Source organism: Stigmatopora nigra, chromosome 3, assembly GCF_051989575.1.
Source record: "Stigmatopora nigra isolate UIUO_SnigA chromosome 3, RoL_Snig_1.1, whole genome shotgun sequence".
In the NCBI taxonomy this organism is placed as follows: Eukaryota; Metazoa; Chordata; class Actinopteri; order Syngnathiformes; family Syngnathidae; genus Stigmatopora; species Stigmatopora nigra.
In genome coordinates, this window is record NC_135510.1 from 13,060,359 (window position 1) to 13,083,610 (window position 23,252).

General features: G+C 39.8%; 1 protein-coding gene and 1 long non-coding RNA gene across 3 annotated transcripts in view; both read left to right on the forward strand.

Moving 5' to 3' along the window:
• The window catches only part of LOC144193844 (protein kinase C-binding protein NELL1-like), a 109,354-nt gene extending 100,293 nt beyond the window's left edge, over positions 1-9,061 (forward strand). For both annotated transcript variants that reach the window (XM_077712421.1, XM_077712423.1), the window contains 4 exons: positions 3,211-3,404; positions 4,888-5,064; positions 5,299-5,523; positions 6,107-9,061. In XM_077712421.1, the coding sequence (XP_077568547.1) occupies positions 3,211-3,404; positions 4,888-5,064; positions 5,299-5,523; positions 6,107-6,157 (647 nt within the window). In that variant the 3' untranslated portion in view covers positions 6,158-9,061. The remainder of the gene's footprint in view (positions 1-3,210; positions 3,405-4,887; positions 5,065-5,298; positions 5,524-6,106) is intronic.
• Positions 9,062-9,169: 108 nt separating this feature from the next.
• LOC144193846 (uncharacterized) lies at positions 9,170-21,439 on the forward strand. Its single transcript, XR_013325782.1, has 5 exons — positions 9,170-9,262; positions 20,687-20,787; positions 21,026-21,134; positions 21,198-21,265; positions 21,345-21,439. It is a non-coding gene; the product is annotated as an uncharacterized LOC144193846 (long non-coding RNA).
• Positions 21,440-23,252: the final 1,813 nt, after the last annotated feature.

Genomic DNA, 23,252 nt, shown 5'->3' on the forward strand with positions numbered 1-23,252 from the left:
GTTGCTCTGGTGTCACTTTCTCTAAATGTAAACCCACTCCATCCCATACTCCAACCATAAATGCAAAATTAATCCTGCCCAGACTAATCTCCTGCTATAAGATTAAACATTAACACCCATATTTTTCTGGACATGAGTGAACTCCCCAAGATGGTCCTTGATAATGATCTCCACACACCCTTGAACCCCCCACGCTCCTGCAAAAAGCAAATCAGTCCCTTTCCCCTGTTCTGCACCATGTGTCATACTCGCTCTCAAATCCTATATAAAATAGTGGCTATGCAGTGAACAGCAATCAATGAAACTTGATTGTGTTTCCAATATTTTCCATTCTGCCAGGAGGGAGGACAATGAACAGTCTTTGTTATACAGATAAACAACTACCAGACATGCCTGGTCAATTATCATTTTGTAAAAATGTAGCTTAAACAAAACATATTTTTATTCTGTCAACTATTTTTCTTAAAACATCTGATGATTAATGCACGTATTTGATATTTTGTGTAGCCCCATTGCATTATGAGGAAAGGTGCAAATCATAATGGACTGTCTCAAACCTTTCTAGAAAGTAACAATTATACCGACTTATTGACTGTCTGTATTGTCCCAGTTCTGTTTTTTTTCCAGACATACAAAAGTCCTGGTGAGATATTCTCCACATGAAATAACAATAAATTATGGTTCACTGACGAACATCTCCCTCTACTAGTGCACCAGTATATTGTGGTTGCCAGCAGGAGTGGATACACATATAATCCCGTACACGCATATTTATAAAAGTAGTTTAGTCAAGAAATAAACAACTAAGCAACTAATGATTGTATCATTATTGCAATGCCTTTAATCTCTCACTTGTTACAAGATACCCTAACTCCAAGTGCATTGCAATGGCTTGACCATAGAGCCGAGCATGTTCTACTTCAGATCTTCAGCCTTACCACCAATTTCCATCATTACACTTCTGACAGCTGCCTTCATAGCTCTTCGAGTTCCTGCTGCCTTGATAGGTACAATGCAAACTGAAATCAGCACACCATCCCCCAATTCCATTTAAAGGGCCAGTCTTTATCTTTTTAAAGGGATGAGTTGTAGACTGACAACAGACAATTTGCATACTTCCATTGCGTCATTTTTACACTTTATCGTTGTAGTATTGTTATTTAGGCCTTTTCACATTTATCGGTCACTATTGGGCAATTTATATTGCATAAAGACACAAATGAATGATTTTTTATTGTTAGAATATTGTTTCCCTATTGGCCTACTAGACTCCTTACGTCTTGACATACAAGGGCAATAAACATAAATGGGATTGTCTTGCTCACTCAACTTTTATAATTCAACTTTGGTTAATTGTAACCACTGTAATCTATACAAATCTTAGTAATACATCACAATGTATATAGGCTAGAAGACCCTCACGAGAATAACCGTCTCTTAAGATTAATGAATGAACCATATAAACAAGACCAACCAATCGCTGGGTTGTAATAATAATGATAAGTCAGTGGTTAAGGGGCAGGTTACCAGGAGAATGAAAAAAAAAAGATCAAATCATGGGTATGAGGGCTAAGCTTTACCATCAGTTTTCCCAACTGTTTAATTGAACAAGTAATTTGAATTAAATAGTTTAAGTATGAATGTCTTTGTTTTGCAGTTGTTACCACATTTACTTTACTTCATATTTTGCATCTAAGCATGGATGATAAATAAAGAAGGCATATCACTGAGTTTGGACTACGTAAAAAAATACACTGTCAAAATGTATACAATATAGTATCATTATGAAGTTGTTTTATATAACCGTGATTCAACCCCTTGGAACAGAAATGAAAAAATTCTAATCAAACCAATATATACCAATATATATATATTCACTGTAATTTGAGAGGATTCATTGGGTACCTCGTGGAAATAAAGAAAAAAAACAGCAATAGCATAATTAAGCATTATAACAAATCTAACATTGCAGTTAATTTCGGGATGCTGTTGTGACATAATAATACATGTCTGGGTGTTTAGTACCATACGGGAATTAAAACGACATATAAACTACATGCAGCAAAGAACACTATTTTGGGTAAAATAGTGCATCCTTTATTTTACATATAACTGAGCTTAGAAGACTGAATTAAATAGCATACGCTTCCATTTGCAAGCAATTCGTTTCGGAGCATTGCGGGGTGTTGAATAGGCTGTGTCAGGATGGGAGCAGCTGCATGCTTTATTTCTTTTGCATTATTGCTTCTGACTCAGAGCTACATGGTTTGTGTCTCAAAATGCATATATAATCCTGAATGCAATGGAGTGAGCCAAATAGCTTTGGCAGATTTTTGTGAGAATAATACATGGAATAAATGGCCCTTTTATCCATGTAGTAACAATGTGGGTCTATTACTTTCCAATTGTCTCTGATTGACCTGACCTTTCGAGCAACCTTATAGCAGAATTATTAATCAAATTTCAGCACTTCAAGTGCTCACATAGATGGATTTGTTCCTGCACTTGCAATATGTTCTTTACTGGAGTGCAGCTATTTTAATTTTATGCTTTGGACTTTGTTGGATGCGTGCTCCGTATTCTCCAAATTACTTATGTATCGTAGTCTTGGTTATGTGTCATCTGCATACAGTAGGTTCTGGCAAAAGGTGGTGAATGTAGCATGAGTGTGAATCCTTCAATAGTAGAAGTGCATGTGTTAGGGTTAGTTGTAGGTGTTTGTTGGTTTTGTTATGCTTTTTTTCCCTGGGTGTCCTGTCCGAGTGATTCTCCATTGTGTTCACCTGCCGTTTCTCCACCCCTGATGTATTTATCCCCTGCTTGGTCCCTCTTGTGTTACCCACGTGTTCCTAATTGTAATCAACTGCTATCTGTCTATTTAAACCCTGTGAGTCATTGTCTGCTTTGTTTACTCGATGCCAAGTAATTTCGCCATATTTCATGTTCCTCGTTTCACCATGTCTTCCATCAGGTTTGGTTTTGTGATTTGATGTCTAAGTTTTTGTTATTTTGTAAAGATTCCTGCCTTAAGTATTAAAGTTTTGTTGGAGCAACTCCAGGCACTCGTTCATTGCCTGCTACCCTGCATTTGGGTCCAACCACACTCGACGCCACACTTACATGTCCTACAAACTAATGGGGAATTTTGTTGGGAATGCTATTCATTCATATTATAGACTTACTGTGACTGGCATTTTGTCTGTTTTCTAGACATCGATGAGTGCAGTATGCAGAAGCACACTTGCTGGAATGACAGTGTGTGTGTGAATCTACCAGGAGGTTATGACTGTGTATGCACATCAGGTCCTGGCTGCACTGGGGACTGCCCACAGGAAGATGGTATCAGAAGGAACAGAGAAGATTGGAAACCCACTTACGACTTCTGCTCAATTTGTTCTTGCAAGGTACAAAGCTCAATCATATTATATGCATACACACACAAACACACATGCACACGTACTATAACTGTCTACTAATGAAGTCCATTGTCACATGATCAACAGCGAAGTTATTGATCATTGTTTTGCAATCAATTGCTCAATAAAATTATTCACACTAAGTTTTAATTCAATACAATTTCAAATTACTTTTTAAATTCATGGTAATTCAGATTCAACATGCAAACTCTACACAGTTTGAGTTTGATTTATTTAATAAGGGACATCACGGGAAGGCCGGAATCCTGGCTTAAACCTTCCACCTTACAATTGTGAAGCAAACATGCTAACCACTCGCACACAATGTGGGCTCATGTTATTCCCAGTAATTAAATTTATCATGAAGTTGTTGTAAAGGTAAACAAGCATAACTAATGTGTGTTTGATGAAAAATTTCACACTTAGCTAAAATGCATGCATTTACCTCTTGGCATTGAGAACATACAACAATTGGCTCTAATTTCCCCAGCAGATTCGTAATCATAAAACATGAAGTCCAAGGCCACAGGAATTGGCCCTGTGTTTACTGAAGCAGTACATTATGCATAGATAAAATATTGGCCGTGTTACCTCGTAATGATATGCAGAGTGATTTTATGGCACTCGTACATTTTCCAACAGCCTTTCTTGTAACATTTTTATATGCACACTGCAGTGCCATCACTGAGACCAACCGTGCTGGATAAAACCAACCACTAAAATGTTAGCTTTTAAGCGTGTAAGATAAACAGTAAAGACAGTGTATTGTTAAGTCCTGAAATATTGTCAATAATCAATCGATTATATCCATTCACAGGAATTGACATCTTGCAATGTCCCTCAAGATCTCTACCCCCTACTACCCCACACCCACCTCTTCCTTTACCCACTACTTAAGTGTTTACAATTACTACTATCTAACTCTATTATGGAAGCACAGTGTCATACAGATAAGCATACACAGTATATTCCAACAATTCTAACACTTAAAAAATGATATTCCTCTATTCATACAGTGTGCGAGGGTTAACGTTATTAAGGCATTTTAAGAGTACTTTTTTCCAGTTTTGCTTATTCCTGTTTCATATTACACTTATTGATGCCATAATGAGGTGCGAGGATGAAAAAGAGAGGAGCGAGATCTACAGCAAATTAAAAGTAGATGCATAATGATTTTGCTGATGTAATTTTTAAGGGTAAAAACATTACAGCAAACACACTCTTCCCCACCCAGAAAACTAATCGCCATAGCCGGAGGGATTTAAGCACTGTGGTAGGCAATTATTGGTCCAAATGCCCAGAAAATTTCCCTCAAAGTTTTGTCTGTTCAACACAGCATTTACCCAAAAAATAGTAGGTCAGTGTTTATTGAGTGTGTTATTCTCCAGATCATGCAAAGAATATGACATGTATACAACCACCTCTTTACAAAAAAAAAAAAATCTTATACCCATTTGACTCTGTTTTCCAGGATGGGCAAACATATTGTCGGAGAAAACCATGCGACTGTGGAAACCCAGAGGAGGATGTGTTCTGCTGCCCTAGTTGTGACAACAGACCTAGTAGCCAATGTTTAGACCAGAGTGGTCGTACGCTCTACCGAAGTGGCGCATCCTGGCTGTATGGCTGCCAACAGTGCCGCTGCATGGTCAGCATGACATACTCACGCACGCACACACATGCAGAGTGTAAATTGGCAACACAAATGAAACCTGACCTTCATGGGAAATCCCTTAGGGATGTAACAGAATCTCCTCATCAATGCCAAACACGACTCAGGCTTTGTTTAATACTTAGCCATGGTATACTCTTTCTGTGTTTGTTAACGGATCAGTAATTTATCTTCTCCCCCTACCCTATTATTTTGCCTGTGTGTCTCAAGGAGGGTGAAGTGGACTGCTGGCCTCTAGTCTGTCCCGTGTTAGTGTGTGAATACACAGCCGTGGCAGAGGGTGAATGTTGCCCACGTTGCGTCACAGATCCCTGCCTGGCCGACAGCATGTCCTATGATATCCGACAAACATGTCCAGACCATGCGGGCATCACTCGCTTCAGTGGGGACACATGGCAGATGCCCAACTCACCTTGCACCAGCTGCATATGTAAAGTAAGACAAAGCCACATTTAACTATAGCATCATGTTTCAAAATGATATACTTTAGTCTCTGTTTTTTCTTTTACTGAAGCAACTATAATTAAGTGCAATTGAAATTGAAATAATCGTATTTCTTAGTTAATCCTTAGGTAAATATGCATGCGATTTAGATTTAGATATACTATTGTTATACCTCACCTTACGGAAGACCCTACTAATGAATATTCCAAGTTGGGAAATGGCTTTACGTGAAATTTTGTCTCCAAATGCAAATTCTACTTAGGAAATGCAAAATCTCAAAAATTCTAACAATGTGTGCTTGTCTTTGGGGCAGCCTGAGCCTGCCAATACTCAACTTTGAAATTGGCGTGACAGAGTTGGTATATCATTGACTCTTTCCCAACACCGCACTAGCCTCCCAGACAAAGACGGGCCCAAGTTCCTAGTCCCTAATTGCAAATATATGAATAAAACTATAGAATGTAAACGCTCAATAATTTACATAACTATACTACAATTTCTTTCAAGACTTGTCCATGTTGACAAAGTGTACAAAACTTTCTTCTTCTTTGTGCTTTCATGCTGCCCTTAACAGAATGGAAATGTCTGCTGTTCAGTGGATCTCGACTGCCTTCAAAACAATTGAAGCTCTGCTTACTCTTGACCCTTATTCTAACTACCTTTTGCGTGAACACCACCCACCCCCTTCTCCATCATTATATTCTTATTCCCCTATTTTTTTTACAGACTTTTGCTCTGTCTCGTGCATGCCATCATGTGCATCTAAAATACAATTCACACACCCGTTGAGACATGGACTTTCTTCCCCACCTGTTAACACTGTTGACGGGACGCAGCTGTGGGTAGCTTTGCAGGAGCCCGAGGCCATAGCAACTCAATACCCTGTTGTATCTTTTTTTAATTCATCCTTGCTTCACAACAAAGTTGTTGACTCTTATAAGCAGATGCAAGCTGCTGAAAGTTATCACTGAGAATTTTAAGAAGCCTGGTAATGAGGTCACTGAGAATTTTTACAGGACATTTTGGTGAATGAATCAAAATGCCTATAATTCAAGATAATTACATTCAGCAATATTAATGAAGGCAGAAGATAGTTAGATATGGAGGACTAATGGTCATGTCAAACATAGCGTAACCATCGCACAGCAACATCTGACGAAGTTAGCACGCTGACTTTTGCCTTGCAATATCATTTTCTTACCTCAAGAGGCAGTAGTGAGTGACTGAAGCTTCAACAAAACAGTGAAAAAGAATAGACCATAATCTCCAATGTATTTTAAAAAGCAATCATGATTGGCCAACCTACAATAGCAACCAATACAATTTTCGGGAGGCACGGTGGGTTAGTGGTTAGCAGGCCACCCTCACAATTATGAGATCGACGGATTTTGCATGTTTGCCCATCGATCCTTGGGATTTCTCCGGGTACTCCGTTTTCGTCTCACATCACAAAAACGTGTAGACACTCCAAATTGTCCGTTGGTATGAGTGTGTACGATTATGGGACCTCTCAGCGGAGCCATTGCGGGCTCTGTACTTTTTTTTCACAGCAGTATTTTTGATTTCCACAGTGTATAGGAGGAATGTGATTATATGCCACAGAACCATCTGGGCCCACACCAGCAGTAGACATTGATTAAGTTGCTGGACGATGCTGTTGGTCATATTGCTCTGTCATTCTCAAGACTGCCGAGCTCTTCACTGTATGCCACACATGCAATGACAGCAAGATGTAAAAAAAGGAAAGAGATAAATAAAGGCCTGCTCATCTGGCTCTGAGTATGCCAGCAGGTCACAGTGTGTCGAATCTGTTTACACACGGTCAGGCTCATTAAGACGAAAAATGTCAGTGCTCTTTCTGCATCACTACCCATGTTCATAAACCATATTCGGTCCTGTCCTGTTTTCCATCATAGTGATGTTTGTCCTGGGAGGACTTGTTTTCCCTTTAGTGTCCCGTTGGTTACACCTTGAGCCTATAGCTTTTCGAATTATTTGTTTTTCCCCTCAAAAGCTAAGATGGATGCTTGACGCAGTAGCCACAGTTTGATATAAGCACAGACCTTGAAATGAAATGTTTTGTCAAATCTGTTTGAACCATGCTATGGAACATCTGGCTTGTCAGGGTCACATTTTGTTCAGCTGAAAGTCATTCGTTATGCTTGTCTACAAAAGCACTTTACAACACATTTCAGAACTGAGAGGATGTGGGTTTTACTCATGACCCTTCAACTCGTGAAGTCACTTGCCACACTTCTTGATATTTAATACAAAGCTGTATCAATGCTTGAATTATTTCTACAGAATTGCATGCGCATTCTGCAAAGTCCACACCTTTCAGTGACCTTGATCTGTTTGGCTTGTAACACCTGAAGGGGCTTCTTGTGATAGGCTGTCATTGAACCTCCAAGGGGATGGTAACATGCAGAGAGATCAGCCACCACTTTTCAGTTTTCAGTCACGGTGACCTTGTTTCATCTCTTCAGTTTCTATCTTTAAGGAGCATATCTATGTTCCTTTGTTCACTACCGTTTTGTTAAATATGTTCAATGTGCATAGTCAGCTTTCAAAAAGTGATATTCATGGTATCTGTTCTCAATGAAGTTGAAAACAACTGTCAAAAGTAGAGATTTGTAAAAAGATCACCGTAAACACTTGTTCTACTCACAATGTTGCTTTATTTGGTATATAAGGTTTTAAAAAATATGTTAAAAAAATACTGTTGACACATTGCAAGTCGGTGTGTAAATGTTTTTACATACAGACAATATGATGACATTATACAGTTTTATATTACTATTGTGTGTCTGCATAATGTGTTGCTTTCAGTAATTACTTTCATTCCTGTAGGAGTGGTCATTTTATTGTATATAGAGTGTAAAGTGAAGGGGTCTTTAAAGAACATAAGACTAATATGAATAATTTTCATTCATTAGAGCTTCTTAGGAGTGTTTTGAGTCCAGTATGAGAAGCAAGTTGTATATTGTTTTTATTGCTATTTATTTTTCTATGTTTGCCTTAACCCTTTTAGTAACTGACATTTTTTTCTCTCTTCACTGTTTTAGGGCAACTTTATTGATTAGACTAGTCATTGTGTTTGTATAACAAAATCTGCATCAACTGATTATTCCCGGCACAGACAAACTTTATGGGAAATATCTCTACATAATATTGACGAAAAATAGAACTACATACACATAAAAAAAGAAGGAAAAGGAAAATGAAAATTCAGAGTTGAGAAAGAGATGTTCTTGATTTTATTTTCATGAGGACACACAAAAAAAGCCATCGTGTTTCTCCATTTTGTCCAACTTTCTTTAAAAAAAAGAAAAAAAAAGGAGATTTCTACTTCTCAAACCTGATATGTTTCTCCATGTTTTTGATAGACGAAGACACTAGAGAAATTCACTGTTTATTTACAGTACTTGTCCTCAAAGGGTTAAGTGTCACTTGAATTCATGACTGTGTTGTGATAAGCGTTTGCTGTAAGACATTCTCCAGTTAATAAATATTTTTGTTGTTTACTTTATTTGCTCTATGTATTGGCTTCAAGTTTTTTCTGTAAAATAGCTCCCTATCCAGCAATCATAAGCATCATATTTGAGGATTTACCTTCTTTTCCCCCCATACAGATGAACTTTCTTCCTTTTTTGATGTCAACTCTTGGAAAATATGTGTTGGCTGTTGCTCTCTCATTCAAGACGTTTTGGGATGGATCGAATGATAAACGGTGAGTGACACACTTCCATAGCTCTCTTGGTCTGGAATTTATAACATTTGAAGGATCTGCGTGCATGAGAGGACATTCAGGGAAAAATCCACAAAAATGGTGTAAAGCAATAATGAAGTGTGGAATGCACATTATGCAATACGTAGCTCACATTGCTCACGTTGAAAAGTCTGTCCTCTCGAGTTTAGTTTATGTCAAGACAAACAAGTAATTTTCCTGATTAAATCTCCACTCAAACAGAAGATGATACGTACATTTAATACAATGCATGATCCCCAGGCATATCCGTGAGTAATTAATTTCTACAGATCAGTAAGGGTGGGTCCATCCTAGAATATGTGGAACCTAATGGGGTGAACAAAACTGTTGCGATCATCTCTGTGATGGGTTATGTAGGGGTTTAGTCAATTAACCAAGTGCCAGTCAGCTGTATAGTAATTCTCCTTTTCTCACCGCTCTGATGCTTATAGTTCTAGTGAAGGGCGACCTAAGCTCTCTGTCAACACTCAGTGTGCTCTTTTTTGTCTGGAGGGGGAAGCTCAACCCAAGGGTGCTTACCATTCATGAGCTGGAGTCATCGAGGTCACCCCCAAAGTGATGGAATGTACTCCTTCAATAACAGTTCTAATCTAACAGTATTCTGGGGTGTGGGTAGAGAGAGAGAAAGAGAGAGACAGAGAGAGAAAGGGAGAACCAGAATGTTACTCTTTAAAGCAACTCAATAAACTATCAAAGAATGAGATCTAGAGAAGCACACAATAGAGGCAGGGACAGTTGTATCAACAGTCCGTAGAACCGGAATATTGAAGACACAATGTTGCATCTCTAAGCATTTCTTAAAAAGGGAAGCTAGTTAAATGTATAAGAGGCAACCAATAGTGCCTCGCCCCAGAAGGTGCACATTGTTCATGTTGACGAAACAAGGATTAGGCAGCTTAAATGCCTTATCGACGTTGGGCGCGATCAATTGGGGTATAATTAAAAAGTGCAGCTGAGCTAGTGACAAGGCTGCCCCATCGCTTCTATTGACTAAAGGGCAGGCAGAGCAGAACAATTTAGTGTTTATTTAACCCAGTGTCACGTTGGAGCGTTGTGTAAGTATTTCTGGTTGCGGGTGTGTACATTTTATGTCATGCACTGGGCATCGCTGGTTCCTTACTAATACTCGTAAATATATATGCTAGAAGGTTTGAATACACATACTTTTTGTGTTGTTATTTTTTTTAATTGAAATATCAATAACAATGCTTTTAATTTACCTTTGTGTGTTTTTGAATCCGTTAAATTGTTTCTAACAGAAGCTAAATAGTCGACAGACAGGATAGTGTAAATTACAGGTATGTACATTTATGAATGGTATTGCAGTTTATATTGGAATATATTCAAATTCAATAAATCTGAATAGCTAAGTTAAAATTGCGGTTGGAGATCAATTGCCATTCCGCAAATTTCATTTTTTTTCCCCTCTCTTGTCGACAGTGTGGTTCGCAGCCATTACGTTGGGGGACATTTTTAGACTTTTAGGTGCGCCTGAAAGGTCTGAAAATACAGTAACTAGTTGAGCTGAGCTGAAACTCCAGAACCCAGACCCAGGAAAGAAAGACAGGTAGTAGAGTGAGGGAATTGCAGCCCCAACTAGCCTTGTTGCATGAACTGAAGTGCCAAAGCCTAATCTGATGAAAGGCAAAGCATCTAAACGCAACAAGAAACGTCCAGTTGCGATCAATTCAATGTCTTAACTCAAACTCAGGCTCTTTACTCTGGGGAGTAAAGTCTTTTTGCTGTTTTGTGTCTTTCTCAGGACACAAGCGTTTCGCAGTCCTTCTGGTTTTCTCTTTAGTTCTCTCAACTATTTGCCCTGGGATTCAAATGGGAGTGGGAAAGTATCATCTCCAAATTTTGATGTGTATAGGCACACAAAAGTGTCTGATTTTTATTGGAATGATTAGTTGCCAGCCAGTTAGCATTATATTGAGTTTATTAAATTAACAGTCCGGCAATTAAGCGAATATTAGCAGTTTTTGACGTACATGTTGTAACTTGGTTTTTGGTCTTCCTCGCTATCATTTTAACAAACTCACGGAATTTGCCAATTCATATCAAGGCGAGACAGATAACTGCATAGTTAGCCTAGTTTAGTATTGTCAAGGATGTCACCATAACCAACCAGCGAACAAAGATGGAAAGAAAATGCCATTGCCTGGATCTTCCTTATTGGAGTGGGCTCTGTAGACTCCGTGATGATATCCTGAAAAGGAGGAATGCTTCACACATGCTATTAAATTGAACAAGACCAACATATTGGGTAGCAAACATTGTATCATCTCATCCATAACTAGGCTACAAAAAGGGTCCGCAAAACCCTGTCTCGCTTGTATGTGCTTTTTAAAGGGATTGGTGGCTTGTCTCTATTGTTTTATGACAATGTTTCTCTTCCAAGTACACAGCTTTTGCAGTGTCAATCATTAGGGGATGTATTTCTTGTGAGTGCCTGACCCTTTGTATTCCAGGAGTGCCGGTATCAGAAAAATAATACAACCATCTGTTCTTCCTTCCTGTTTATCTCGCTAGCCTCACCAGTGTCCCCAAAGGAGACCTAATCTCTAGGTTCACACACAAACCAGGATGAAAGCATGTTGAAATGTCAGGCAACGTTACAGCACATTTGGCCAATTTTATCTGTCTAGAGCTTCCAAGACGGGGGCGCGCTAGTAAATGGGGGCGTGAGGCCAATGCTCTGAGGAACACACTTCAAAAACATGTCACAACAATAATGCACATGGATTGCTCGTTAAACATATTCCTAAACATCTCCCAGATTTTCAACCTTCCGTATTTCCGCTTAATTCTTGACCTTAAAATTGTTGACTAACTAGCTTGGTTTCAAAAGCTTTCACTGGATGCCTCGTTGAGGGTTATGAAAAGGGTTGGCTGTAGACCACATCCAGGGGGATAGTTTGTACTTAAGGTTAGGGTTACGAATATGGTAAGCCATGGGCCCACTACCACCCAACCAAGTGTTTCCATTATCCAGATTTGCTTTCTCACCTCACCAGGTACAATAGATGAAAAACTCACGGATCTACTTTCAAGCCGAATACATATTCTCCCACACACCATCAATCATCTTGTCATGCATGTCGGCGCTAACAGCAAACTCCCCGTGCATTTAGATCATGTTGGCGTGAATTTATCAGTTATTTAACACTCTTAAAGACTGTGAAATTCATTGTTATCCACGGAGCTTTCCCAACCTTTGGACTATCAAAGTGTGACTTAGTTGACTTCTTCAGCTTTGTTTCTGATTTCAAGCTGCCTAGTCTTTTCAGACATGTATTGCTGTCAAAGGCAGCCAAAGAGGTAATAGCTCTTTATGGCGTCAATCTTTGAGGATCTGCAATGCGCCAGGTGGGAATTGCTACATTCTACACAATGTCTGCATCAAGTTTTCCACGTCAAATTAACTTGTCGAGTCATTGCATCCGGAGTCATGTCGACTGTGAAGCCCTCCCGGTCAAGGCCAAGTGGATATGCGAATCATCAAATTTGAAACTCGAGTCCATCCAATTGTCTGCTGAGCCTCCGGCTAAACTATGTGCTTTTAAATTCATGCGCCCGTGTGTGGCCAACCCTTCTGCTTCAAGCCTCGGCTACACTCACTGTGACTTTAAGCTAAGCTGCAGACAAAAGCTCTCAGATTTCCAAATCATAGACCAACCGACTGTTTTGAGCTCTGGCGTGACATACCCCTCACCTCAGTCTATGCTTTGAATAGGCCACCTCATCAAATAGCTAAGCTTAGTTTAGAAACTTGCTTAACCGACTTCAGCATCATCTCTTGTTATGCATCTCTTCCTATTATTGAGGACCAAAAGCAATTTGGCGCCACAATATTATAAATTTATAATATATTTTACCCAAATCTGACAAAATCCTTTGAATCAATTTTAAACGATCAGCTTGGTTGCATTGTATATTAAAACGTGTTCTAAAGTGAATATTTAGATATGGAATTTACGATTATCCCCAAGTTCTGTTGAATTGAGCCTATGATTCTAATAATTCTAATCATTTAGGGGGGGGGCAGTAGTGTTGCACTTTTTTGTGTCGGGACCCCTCAGAAGAGCGAGATCAATTATCGAGTGCTTCGCTCCTTTCTTTCAAATGGGGCAGAGTGGTTTTCTGAGTGGTAGTTGAACAGTACACAGTTCTACACTTTCACTAGGGTCCGTGAGGGGTCATGGGAGTTGTCACAAGCAGTCTGCATGTGTGAACGGTGTCACTCTGGAAGCACTGTTGTGGGTGCTCTGGTAGAATGAGTACAAAGCCTTCTGACAGGGGCGGTGCAGTCAGTTCCTGACCGATGAGAGTTTGGTTTATAAGATTTGTACTCTGCATAGGCTACATTTCTCACTGATTCCATTCATAACCATTTTGGACAGAATATCCAGGCTCCGCCGAGGTGCTGAGGGGTTCTGCCTTAGCAACCTTAGTATTGCATATCTATGTTCGCAGATAATGTGGTTTGTTAACTTCATCAAGCAGTGATCTTAAACTCTTAGTGGAGTGAGAAGTGTAAACCAGTTGGGATTAGCAGCTTGACTTCGGAACCAGAAACAATGGTCCTCAGTCAAAAAAGGTGGGTTAGGATTTCTTAGGGAGTTTCTTTCCCAAATAAAGGAATTTAACTATCTGCGGGTCATTATCGTGAGTTGAGTAAGGAAATGAAAAGATGGACTTGCATTGATGTGATTCTGCACTGCACTGGATGCAGGGCCTCTATCAGTTTGTCGTGTTGAAGCAGTTGAGCCAAAAAGTGATGCTCTCCGTTTACTGGTCAGTGGACCTGATTACTATTGCATGTAGCTAGAGGGATTGTTTTTGATGAAAAGAACAAAATCCTGTATACAAGCAGCCAAAATGAGTGTCCGTCACAGGATGTTGTAGGTCAACCTGAGAGATGCTGAGGTATTCCTGGCACATCCTCCTGGGATGAGGCCCAAGATAGACCCAGGACACGCAGGTGGTGTTGTCAGTTGGCTGACCTGTGACCGCCTTAAGATGCCACCGGTAGAGCTAGATGAAGTTGATATGTAGTAGGAAGTCTAGTTTCCCTGAAAAAGACAGACAAGGTGGATTAATAGTGACCTGATATGTTTGGTTTTCTCTAAATCAAAAGAAAATTCTGGAACAAAAAGACATCTGGCTTGTCTGTATAAATTATATCTTTAAAATGCATGCTATTAAGTGTTTATCAGGACAGACATCTGGATTGTTTTAGGATGCTGTGTCTGGCTAAATTGCCTCATCCAGAAAAATAAATAAATAAACCATCAATCAGAAGCCACCACGACCTTCACACACAAGGCCTGGCCAACACCATTAATTATCTGTCACAATTTATTTAGAGGTAACATTTATTAATTAGGCAAACAGATCTGAATTGAGGTTGCACAGCTGCAGGACACGAGTGCTGGCAACAAAAAGTACTCGACGTGACTTAATTCCTAAAGACCTTCAATGTCAGGAGGCTTCAGCAGACAATATTTGTCTCAGTGTCTAATGTTTACTATCCAGTCCCTAAACATACATATGGGCATCACATTGGAAGCAGTAAAGACTATTGTCACCATACACCAGGGGGGCCGAACTATTGTCCTTGAGGGGCCCCATCCAGTCTATTTTCCATATCTCCCACCTCTGCCACATCTGAATCAAATGATCAACTCATCAGCAAGCTGTCCAGAAGCTTGTTAACCATCTTGATTATTTAATTCAGGCTTGTTGGTGCAGGGAAACATGGAAAACAGACAGGATAGGGGCCTTCGACGACCGGAGTTGGAGACCCCTGCCATACATAGTCAATCTACCGTGTTTTACATGAGATTCATGGTTACTGTTATTCCTTCCTAGCCCGGAGCATCTCTGGCACCTGTTAGCGATCAGCCAAAATATTCAACTCCTGAGGCAGAAGTTAAGTGTTTATCGTTTTTTTTTCCCCTTTCTTTATTTTTTCTCCCTAGTGCTGGTGTGTGGATAATTTTCAATAAGAGTCTAAACTATTTATCCATTTTGACTTTTTAACTGAAGATTAGCAAAAGTACAAAAATGCAAAGTACTGTTGGGAATTGGTGTACAGCTCCGTGATCAGTTTAGAAGAAAGCCTTCTGTTTGCTGGAAATTAAATGTTTTCCGGGACTCAGCCTAATTGCTGGCATTTGACCTGGCATTGTTCAATGTGTTATGTCTTCTTAAGTGTAAGATAGAAAGTGTTTTAAAAATTATCATTTTAAAGATGCAACATTGTAGTCAATGTGATCGGCTGGCCACCGATTCAGGGGGTCCCACGCCTCTGGCCCGGAATCACTCTCATACGTGGGAGCAATTGGAGTGTTCGAGCAGCCTACCCTGTATGGTTTTGGGATTTGGGACGAAAACCGAAGTTCCCGTAGAAAACCCACGCAAGCCCGGAGCAAACATGCAAAATGCACATAGGACGCCCAGACCTAGGATTGAACCCTCAATATCAGAACTGTGAGGCCGATGTGCTAACCATTCGCCACCCCGCATACAAATCAATGTTCATATAGTCTATTTAAAGAGGCTTAAATCATTGCCTTTTCCAAAAAACACAGAAAAAGAATATTAATCTCGAATAACAGCGAATGAGACATCCCACCAACATCCTTAATCCCCACAATGTTCCAGTTGTTCTTTATGCTGTAAGACCTGGAGCAAAATAGGTCAGGTTTTGATGATCAATACGTAGGCATCTTGTGAGAACCTGACAGATTCATTAGACATGACAGGCTAGAGCCTGCAACCCCGTCATTACATGAGTGTACATCTTCACTTACTGGCTCTGAAGATTTGGATGAGCACACAACCGATTGTGACAGCACACTGTCTGAATGTCCCATTGGTGAGTCAATGGCTAAAGTAATAATGGAAAGAAAAAATGCCGCCAAAGGTCACCTTGGGTGTCTCATAAGAGGCTAGCTATGTGGTCCTTCAAATTTCTGGGTGCATAATATCTTTTGTGCCTGTTCCAAACTGTGTTTGACTATATGATGCTACAATGATGCATCTAAATGTTGTCTGCCACTTTCTAAAACTTTTGTCATTTATCCCTCATTCTGTTGGGTTAGTCAACCGTTCTATGTATCGCCAGCCGGATGTCTATGACAATCTGTCGTCAACTCCGTCCAAAAATGCTTCGCCAGTTGCTCCCACAATTATGTAATTCACATAACATTAAATACTCATTGAAACATAGTTATTTTTCTTCTAAAATGAGTGCTGGGGAATTGTTAAATATCTGTGTCAATTTTAGACTTTTAGCTGATTTAAAATATTTCATCACTGGTGCATCAATACAATTGAATGTAGCTTAATTTGACTTCCATCTTAGTTATTGATGGAGTGAATACAAGTATTGCCTTTTTACATTATGTGCCCCCAGACATGACTGCTAAAGCCTATAATCTGTTTTTAGCCCAATGCCAGTTGGGATAGGCACCAGCAGGGGCATGCCTGAGTAAGAATTTGCCCTAGGCAAGGAGACCACTCCACCAGTCGATCGTTTAAAAAAAGAGAGTTATTCCTTCAGCTTTTCCTTCAGTGTTTCATCAATATTTTATTTGCTTATTTATGTTATTTCTGCTGCTTGAAATGTGTGTCGTGTTTTGGATTCTGTGCTTGATATCGCATATAGGTTTATGTGTATTTGAATGTGAACACCAGAAAGAAGATGCTTAGGTGATGTGTGTAGGTGGTAAAAAGAAAAGTGAAGTTCTGTAAATCTAATGGCATGATAATGGACAGTTTTTGCCGGTCTGAGTGATTTCGAGGCTCACGTAATTAGTGTCCATTAACATTAGTGTAATGACTGTGTGCCAATTGTACATTATTCTAATTGAATGCAACATGAACACTTAAGGGTAATATTAAAATGACATGTTTAATTGAAATGAGGAAAACATTGATACATTTGATTAAATGAACTTCAGGTAATGAGTCATTTTAGAGAATGCTGATATAATGGTAACTGGTCACTGGAAGTAAATGAACATGTTCTTGTAATAGTACTACATCGTATGTTATATTTACCTCCCCCTGGAGAGGAAGAGACACATTTTGGATGATCTTGCCTTTACATCTCTGTCAGTGTCAGGCCACCAGATCAGGCTTTTCAAAGGTTTTTAATAACTGCACAAGATCTTTGACTGTTCTTCACTTAAGTCTCGCACTTTCATGATAATAACCATTGAGAGTTGTGGAATCTGGGCCAGTCATATTCACTGAATGAAGTAGACCTTCATGCTCTCTCGCTCTCAATCCCTCACTCTATTTCTCTCTGTCTCTTTCTCACTTTCTGTCACTCTTCTCTCCCTCTCTCTCTTTCAAACACACAGATTTGTGGGAGGGCCTGGCTGCAGCTGATAACATCCTGCTGTGCTTGATGGAGGACAATAGTCTTTAGAAATAGGGGGAAAAAACTACCTCACTACACACACAGGCACTTATAACGGATGGTCTGGAAAATGGGTCTGAAAACCTACAGGGGCACCTAAAAATGTTTCTTCCTGTGGTCATATAAGACAACTTAATACAAAGGTTGTGGTAAAAGCCTGCAAACTTGAATAAAATAAAGAAAGACAATTAGTATACATGGGGTGCCTGGAGCGGTGGAACGAGTGTTTAGCGTGTCGGCCTTAAAGCGCTGGGGTCCTGGGTTCAAATCCAGTTTGCATGTTCTCTCTGGGCTTGCGTGGGTTTCCTCTGGGTACTCCGGTTTCCTCTCACATTCCAAAGACATGCAAGGTAGGCTGATTGGACTCTCTAAATTGCCCTTTGCTCGCTATGGGTGAGTGCATGGTTGTCCATTTCCTTGTGCCCTGCGATTGGCTGGCCGCCGATTCGTGAGTGTTCGGTCACACTTTTTCCCTTGTTTTTGGTATGTGGGAGGAAACCGGAGTACCTGGAGAAAATCCACCCAAGCGTGTAGAGAACATGCAAACTCCACACAGTGCGGACCAACTTGGGATTGAACCTTCGACCCAAAAACTGTGTAGTCGGCGCACTGACCACTCATCTGCCATGTCTTCATGCGTCTATGATAATATTGTACACTTACATAAAAACTCAAACAATAGTTCAACTCACTGTTTCCCAAACTTGGTCAACTTTAACTGAGTTTCATCACATTTATCATCTTATGTTTTCTGGTTTTAAGAGATGAGCAAACTTTTGGTTCTGTACGTTTTACAGCTATACATCTTTCAAGTAGTGCTAGTTCATTATTTGGTGAGTGAGTGTGTTACGATCGCCGCCGCGAAGTGCGAGGCGATCGGAGGGGAAGTTGAACCCAGATGCAGAGTCGCCGAAGGAATGGAAAGGTGAGGCAGGTCTGTAGCTCTTGTAGGTTGATTTATTGAACGGGGTAACATAACTTCAACAACTTAGCTTGACCACTCATTACAAACGAAAACAACATGCGGCGGGGCGTCATGGAAACAGCAATGACTACGAGGATTTAACAGGAAACGAAACCAGAACTAAACCAGTACTACACCAGGACGAAAACAGACGATCCAACAGCGTCCACAGAAAGTCACAATGCTTAAATACCAAAAATAATCCAATCACGTAATTAGCCACGGCTGATAACTACCGTGACGTCATGTCAGGAGAGGCGATCCAGCGACTCCTGACAGAGTGAGGGAGTGAGTAGACTTCAGTACCCTTTGGGATTTTATTTCCAACATACTTTTCTTGTCTTTTTGCTTGTACCTCAAACACAGGCAGAACAGAAAAGGAGTGTGGCTCAGCTTGCAGCACAAATGAAATTGAATGTGTTATCTTTGTGAGCAGATGGAGAGTAGCCCCTGGAGACTGATGACACCTCAGTGTACACTGTAGTTGAGATGGAGTTCTTGCGCACTATTGGTACACAAATTATTATGTGGCTTGTTATGGTTGGACGGTTTTGTTTGCTGGGATAATGAAGAGATATTGATATGGTTTTGGCAACACAGATGTACCAGTAGAAATGGATTTTAAGAGTCAATTAACCCTGGCGAGATGGGGGTTGCTGTGAAAATTCCTGACATCTATATTGAATTGGATAGCTTGTGCAGAAGCTTGAAACTGAGTGTTTGATTTCATTATGAATAGGGAGCCATCCATAATACACAAAAATGTTAATTAATTGCTATGCCAATGAAAGCAAATATTAAGAACTAAAAGTATATACCTGTACAAAGTTCATTTTGTCTTCTTGTTATCCATGTTTTGACTAGTTTATTTATAACAGTAGTGTTTTTTTTTAAGCTTTTAGTCACCTGACAGGTTTTGGCGTTGTACTTCTGCCTTCTTCAGAGGGTCAAAATATATACTGTTTTATTTCTCTCTCATTTTATGAACTGCCTTAATCCTCATTAGGATCATGTGGGTGCTTGAGCCTATCCCAGCTGACTCCAGGCCAGAGGCGGGGGACACCCTGAATCGGTGGCCTGCTGATCGCAGGCCCCATGGAGACGGACAACCATATACACTCACACCCATACCTAGGGGGCAATTTAGAGTGTCCAATCAGCCGACCTTGAATGTTTTTGGAATGTGGGAGGAAACCAGAGTACCTGGAGGAAACCCACGCAGGCCCTGGTAGAACATGCAAACTCCACACAGGTGGACATGACCTGGATTTGAACCCAGAGTGACCCCAGGCCACTGTTTTATTTATTTATTTTTAAACATATTTTCAAAGTAGAAGCAGAAGGTAACACTACACAATTGGTAGTGTTGGGGCATCTATGCTTCCATTTACACTGTCTGACAGCGTAGGGCTTCTCTGCCACACAAGTGTCAAACCTACTGCCAAAAGGCTATACCCTGGTTTTGAGGCAATCTCCTACCCAGCGGGAGTCAGAAATACTTGAGCAGCACAGACTTACTCTTGAGGCTGACGATGACGGAACGTGAGATTTTTGACTGCTTTCATGGCAATTAAAATGACATTTTAAATGGAGATGACCTATATAGTGCTTTTATGTACAATTTGTGATATTTAGAGTAACTTTCATGGTCTGAAATTCTCTTCAAGCACTAATTGATACAACAGGGGCCAGTGCTGAACAATGAAATGCTATGCCTGCTTACAAAGGGGTGAAAAGGCCGTACAAAACACTACTGATTATGTGACCATGGAGACGTACCTCCAAACCTACGCTCACATCAATGCTAACCTCATGCAAATACCATCTATTGGCACAATGGACAGACTAACACCTGATCCAGTGTTTGATGAGTCCATCTTCAACTTTAACAAGTTTTCACTGCAAGGGTTTGTCTCAGGACCTGCTCCATGTATATCGTCCTGTGTTGTATCAAAAAGATTCTCCCACTTTTTTTTCTCCCCTGCAGCATCTCTTTGTGGAATGTTTCCTGAGTAGTTCAACTATATACAAAAGCATCATTCACAAGAAAATATTTTAATAAGACTTCCTGAAGATCCTACATTTAAGGTAATAAGGTGATTTGCTCTTTGTCAATTTCAACCAGGAGCATTTATCATAATTTAATTTCATCACATTTTCATCTGATGTTTCTTGCTTTTTTCCACAATCACGTTATCTACACATCCTATTGATAGTACATCAATTGTGATCGTCCATGCTTTCTCCTTGCATTGTCTTTGAATGACCGTTAATGTCACGTGTCTGTTAAGCCTGGAAACTATTTAATCATTTTGTTTTTTTGTAGGTACTCCATTATTTACCACTGCAGTGTTTTTCTTCCATGTTGCATTGTGTCACTCTCTCACCCTGGGGTGTAGATTCCAGTCCCTTCCATCACTGCCTTGAGCAACTCAGTAAGTACCATGGGCCCCAAACTGAGAGTCGAATCCCTCTTAATTCCCTGCAATCCTTCACAGCAATGGACAGAGGAGCACAGAAAGAATTGACCCTCGATTTTTGCTCCTTGAGGTGTCAGGTTTTTGCGGTGAGTATTTCTCTAAAAGTGTACCTAAAACATAAGGAACAGTCATGTATATCTGTTTCTGTGTATGTGTATGGATTAGTGTGACAAAAATTCCAAAATGTTAGACGATGAGAGTTCAAATCCCCATGGAAGCCGGAGAAGAAAAATAGAGACCGCAAAATCCCACATCTTCATGGATCAATGGTATGAAATCTAAGAAACATTCACACATTAACAGCATAGTAACCTTTTAACACTTTTTTTCCCCAACATTACTCATCCATGCTACTTAATCGCTTGCTCTTTTTCAATAATGCTGACAGTCCAACCTCCCAGGAAAGCATTCAGAGAGGATATAGCCTCGTAGGCTTCCTTATTGAACTGTCTTGAATTATATATATGCCACTGCTATGACCAAAGGGCTCCAGACTAACTTTTCTTTTTTTTCCCTTGGAGAATAACATCCTAACCTTCAATTTTAGGACCCCAAGTAAAAAAAAAAAGGCTAGGCGCACAATTTAAATAGAGGATACAGTCATACCTCTACTTACGAAATTAGTAGGGTCCAGAACTTGTTTCGTAACTTGAAAATTTCATAAGTAGATGTGTACTTTATATGTAAATTGTCTTATTTGTTCAACAGGCCTCACACAACTTCCAACTAATCACTGTCAGTCTCCCAATTTGTCAGTGTCCCAATTTAATATGAAAGATGTAAGGAAATGATTTTTTAATGTCTTAAAATAAATAAAGCATGTGAAAATGTGTTTGTAAGTAGAGGTATGAATATATTCTTGCTAAATAATTTAGCAACTGGGTGAGAACGTTTGAGAGAGTGACTTACGGATTCTATTAAAATTATCTCATCACATTTTCTGAACCGCTTTATCCTAATTAGAGTCGTGGGGGTTGCTGGAGCCTATCCCAGCGCACAAGGAGACGGACAACCATGCACACTCACACCCATACCTAGGGGTAATTTAGAGTGTCCAATCAGTCTGCCATGCATATTTTTAGAATGTGGGAGGAAACCGGAATACCCGGAGGAAACCCACGCAGACCCGGAGAGAACATGCAAACCGCCCCAATATTAAAATCATGTACATGTTTAATTGAAACGAGGAAAATGTGTACATTTGATTAAATGAACTTCAGGTGATGAGTAATTTTAGAGAATGCGGATGTAATGGTTACTGGTTACTATGGAAGTAAATGAGCTCTAAGTGCTGAAGTCGACATTCAGAAAGAGCAGTCAATATGTGCTGTTTGGATAACACAAAAGGTTGCACTCCAGGTGGTTTCAGAACAAGGTTTCAATCCATGACTGACTCAATACACAGAGGCAGCAGAGCTCTTAATAATGCGCACAGAGAGCTTTGCCATGATTCAGTCCTACAGCCTGACAAATTGGAAGTTAATATAGGCTACACTCCATTTTCCAATGAACCCGGTGTCTGTAGTTGTTTCCAGCTCATAGCACTCTAACCTAAGTGCTCGGCCAAGTCAGCCACTACATGGTTTATACAGCAAAATGGTGTAATGATTAGGCATTATTATTGTTTAACAAAAATAAACGGGTATTATAGATTTGTTTGTATAAGCAATTTATGCCAGCAATGAATAGTAAAAGGCAGAAAAATCAAATACTCTTTATTTCTCTGGGAAGCACAATTATAACCATGCCTGTTGCCATTGTTACTTAAGCAAAAGTCATTACTCCATTATGTTGGCAGCAGAATAGTCGGGAGTTACAGACACATTTGCCAAAACTGGCCCCTCTGGCACAGCAAGCAAACTTTGCCATCCATTGAAATGATTCAGTGTCATCTTCAAATACATTTATTCAAGCTTCAGGTGATTGCATCATTGAAGACACATACTAGCAATTATAATGAGCAAAATGTAGGGATGAACTGAAAAAGGTTGGCCAAAATTCAATGATTTTTACACACCTATTAAATGATACAATCTCATCAGAGTATTCAAAAAATAAGCAACATTCCCGGCT